General features: G+C 65.9%; 2 protein-coding genes across 2 annotated transcripts in view; one reads left to right on the top strand and one right to left on the bottom strand.

The window, feature by feature from the left end:
- The window catches only part of SCAP (SREBF chaperone), a 15,446-nt gene extending 12,830 nt beyond the window's left edge, over nucleotides 1-2,616 (top strand). The window contains 6 exon segments of the mRNA XM_015568260.1: nucleotides 48-133; nucleotides 1,312-1,394; nucleotides 1,484-1,641; nucleotides 1,805-1,885; nucleotides 1,981-2,187; nucleotides 2,263-2,616. Coding sequence (XP_015423746.1) covers nucleotides 48-133; nucleotides 1,312-1,394; nucleotides 1,484-1,641; nucleotides 1,805-1,885; nucleotides 1,981-2,187; nucleotides 2,263-2,508 — 861 coding nt within the window. The 3' untranslated portion in view covers nucleotides 2,509-2,616.
- A 260-nt stretch (nucleotides 2,617-2,876) lies between these two features.
- The window catches only part of PTPN23 (protein tyrosine phosphatase, non-receptor type 23), an 18,195-nt gene continuing 17,269 nt past the window's right edge, over nucleotides 2,877-3,802 (bottom strand). Inside the window, exons 24-25 of the mRNA XM_006770568.2 lie at nucleotides 3,675-3,788; nucleotides 2,877-3,602 (exon numbers count right to left, since the gene is read on the bottom strand). Of these exons, the coding sequence (XP_006770631.1) occupies nucleotides 3,123-3,602; nucleotides 3,675-3,788 (594 nt within the window). The 3' untranslated portion in view covers nucleotides 2,877-3,122. The remainder of the gene's footprint in view (nucleotides 3,603-3,674; nucleotides 3,789-3,802) is intronic.

Raw genomic sequence — 3,802 nt, 5'->3', positions numbered from 1 at the left:
GGCTGTGGCCTCTCCAGCCGCAGCTGCTCATGGCCCTGGGTCTGCAGGTGTGGGACGCCGTGGAGGGCACACTGCACTGCAGCAGCGAGCAGGTCACCTCGGGAATCACTGCCCTCGTCTTCCTGGACAGAAGGTGAGCGCAGACATCCTCCTCGGCCCATGTCCCGGCCTTGCTGGCCAGGCCGCACTGAGGACGCCCTCACTCTCCTCACTGCATGTCCCTGCAGTCCCCCTGGGGCAGCAGGAAGCTCTTAGAGTCGGGCCGACACCCACTGAGCTCCAGGTCCCCGAGCCCCTGTCGGCACCCGAGCCCCTGCCGCCACCCAAACTATAGCCACAGGAGGTGAGGACCGTTTTCCTTCTTTCCCTCCTGAGGTCCAAGCTCTCTGGCCTCGATGCCGACTTCCTGAGTTTCTTGGCTGCATTTTCAGTTCCAGAAAAATGCGCTTTCAGAAGAGCCTGTTTAAACCGTTCTTTCCCGTTGCTGCTGGCCCGTTCCTCTCCCTCCCAGCAGTTGTGGCGTAGCCGTCCCTTCTGCACACTCTCTAGGGGCGGCTCTCAGCCCTGGCAGTGCCTCCTGCTGCTGCCCCTGCCTGCCCCAGGCCGGCTCTGCCTTCCAGGGCCTGACCATGTGGCACCGTCCACGCTAGAGCTGGAGCAGGAGAGGAGCCACTTGCCTTCAGCTCTGATTTCTGCTGGCCGCCGTCGCCATTCCTGCCACCCCCGGCTTCTGGCACAGGCCCTGGCCCATGTCCTGCCCTCCAGCCCTGGAGGTCTTCCCTGCTGGGTTCCTCTGCTTTAGGGAAAGCCCGCATGCCCCCACCAGCCTCCGGAGCTCCTGGCCCTCCCATCCACAGGCAGTGGCTGGAAACATGCGGTGCCGTTGGCTGTGGGCGTCAACTTGGACCCTGCTCACTTCCAGGCTTTGGGGCCACTGGGCACATGTCCACGTGGGCCTGGGATTCTGAAGAAAATCCCGGTTTCGTTGTGGGAAAATAAATGGAGGGGGTGGTGCTGGCTTCTGTGCGACTCCTGTGGCTCCGGCCGCGCAGGCCCTCCGCGTGCTGGTCTCTGATTTGCACGCTCCCACGGTACGCCCAGGTATCACACGGATTAACTCCTTTCCTCGGGACCGCCCGTGAGGCGGTGCTGCTGCTCCCATTTCACAGATGAAGCACTGAGGCAGGTCATGGAGCTGCCCCCTGGGCCTCTCCCGCACCTCTCCCCAGCCCGGCCTCCCCTCGGGCTCCCTGCGGAGCGGAGCCTGTCCAGTCTGGGCTCAGGGAGCCACCTGGCGTGCTGTCCTTTCAGGATTGTGGCTGCCCGGCTCAACGGCTCCCTGGATTTCTTCTCCTTGGAGACCCACACTGCCTTTAGCCCCCTGCAGTTCCGAGGTCAGTGGCCTGGCCTGGGCAGGTGCGTCTGAGTGTGGGTGAGGGGCCGCCTGCCAGGGGCTGACCCTCCGCTGGCCTGTTCTCTCCAGGGCAGGGCAGCTCCCCCGTGGCCCCTGTGTACAGCAGCAGCGACAGGGTGGCCTGCCGCCTGACCCACACTGTGCCCTGTGCACACCAGAAACCCATCACGGCTCTGAAGGCAGCTGCCGGGCGCCTCGTGACCGGGAGCCAAGACCACACTCTGAGGGTGAGTGCGGGCCCGTCTCAGGCACTGGCGTGACAGAGCGCAGGACATGGTGGTTTGGGGTCAGGGAGAAGCTGCAGGTGCCCTCGATGTGCTATGGGAGGGATTTCCTGGCTAAAGTGTAATTTGGAAAAACGGAGACCGGCACCTGATGCCCATCCCCCAGGTGTTCCGTCTGGAGGACTCGTGCTGCCTCTTCACACTGCAGGGCCACTCAGGGGCCATCACAGCGGTGTACATAGACCAGGTGAGGACGCGGGCGGGTGCCGGAGAGCGACGTGGGCCACCGCCGGGGCCTGGGGCCCCCCTGGTGGACACCCAGCTCCTGGCTCGCTCCCCTAGACCATGGTGCTGGCCAGCGGAGGACAGGACGGGGCCATCTGCCTGTGGGACGTGCTGACCGGCAGTCGGGTCAGCCACATGTTCGCCCACCGTGGGGACGTCACCTCCCTCACCTGCACCACCTCCTGCGTCATCAGCAGCGGCCTGGACGACCTCATCTGCATCTGGGACCGCAGCACAGGCATCAAGCTCTACTCCATCCAGCAGGTAGGCGGGGCCCGCGGGCTCTCGCGGTTCAGGGAGGGACTCCAGACACTGAGCCTGTCCTGTCCTTGCCTCTAGGACCTGGGCTGCGGGGCCAGCCTGGGGGTCATCTCAGACAACCTCCTGGTGACCGGTGGCCAGGGCTGTGTCTCCTTCTGGGACCTAAACTACGGGGACCTGCTGCAGACTGTCTACCTGGGCAAGAACAGCGAGGCCCAGCCCGCCCGGCAGATCCTGGTGCTGGAGAACGCCGCCGTAGTCTGCAACTTCGGCAGCGAGCTCAGCCTGGTGTACGTGCCCTCGGTGCTGGAGAAGCTGGACTGAGGGCGGGCGGGGGCCGAGGGCTCCGTGGAGCCAACGCCCTGGACCGAGTCGGGGTGTAGCGCGTGGCTGTCCTGCCTCAGGACGGGAACATTAAACTTTGTACAAAACACACCCGCTGGGGCCTTGTGAGCAGTTGTGCTTCCTCCACGAGTCCCTCCCCCCGTGCCTCCCTCCAGCACAGGTTAGGGCCTGAGCTCGGCGGCTCCAGGCAGGAGCCCTACAAGGAGCGTCGGGGGCAGTCAGGCGGGGGAGGCCTCCGAGCCCCCCCAAGGTGTGGGAGGACGGGTGGCCCCAGCTCACCCACCCACCCACGGCCATGAACGGTGCTGGGTGGTAGGCTCCCTCTTGGAGGCAGCAATGGGCAGACATGGCCACAGACAGGTTGGTTTATTCCTTCAGCAGCAAAGAGCTGGAAAAACGTCAGGTCCCACAGTAGCAGGACCCGCCTAAGGCCTGCGACGTGTCTGCACCCCATAGGGGTGCGGGCTGGACCAGAAGGGCTGAAGGCAGCAAGGACAGGAGGAAGAGACCCGCCACCTCAGGAGGCCCTGCTGGGCGCAGGCAGGTGGGCGGCGGGCGAGACGTAGTGTGAGGACCAGGCGGGCAAAGCCTACTCAGGTCTTGTTGAGCGTCCAGAGTGGATCCAGAAGGCTGAGGGGGTCGTCGGCGGGCGGGGCAGCCCGCAGCCCCTGCCCGTTGTGGGCGTGCAGGAAGTTCTGCTTGCTCATCCGCTGCTTTCCCCGCAAGGAGCTGTCCAGGGAGAAGGCCTCCGGGGTGAGGGAGGCCAGCAGCTCCAGGGAGGAGGAGGGGGGCCCCAGGCTGGGGACCTCAGGAACGGACTGTTCCTCCTCGGGCTGGGGTGTCTCGGGCAGGGGTGAAGAGAGGGGCGGTGGGGAGGAGGAGGGGAGCTGGGTGGACTGCGGGAGACTGGCTGGCAGCAGGCCTGGGGGCTCCACAGGGCCCGGCAGGCAGGCCACTGGGGAATCCAGGCCCCCGGGCGGCCGGATGCTGAGCTTGGCGATGGTGGCCTGGATGGAGCTGATGGGCACGTCCCCCCCGAGGACCAGGTCCTGGGAGTCCTGAGGGAGGTGGTTCTGAAAAGAGAGGTGGGTGAGGGCGGGACACAGGCTGCGCTGTCCCTGTCCCAGCAGGCGTCCCTGCCTCACCTTCTGGCTGATGCCTGTGCCAGCCAAGGGCCTGCAGGGTGGGGGCACGCCATGGCGCTGCAGGACCTGCTCCACGTGTCTCACCACCGCCTCGTGGCAGAACCGGAGGTGCAGCTGCAGGGGCACAG

The sequence above is a fragment of the Myotis davidii genome, unplaced genomic scaffold (assembly GCF_000327345.1).
Source record: "Myotis davidii unplaced genomic scaffold, ASM32734v1 scaffold663, whole genome shotgun sequence".
Lineage (NCBI taxonomy): Eukaryota > Metazoa > Chordata > Mammalia > Chiroptera > Vespertilionidae > Myotis > Myotis davidii.
Note: the sequence above shows the minus strand (reverse complement) of the source record. Positions and strands in the feature narration are given on the sequence as shown.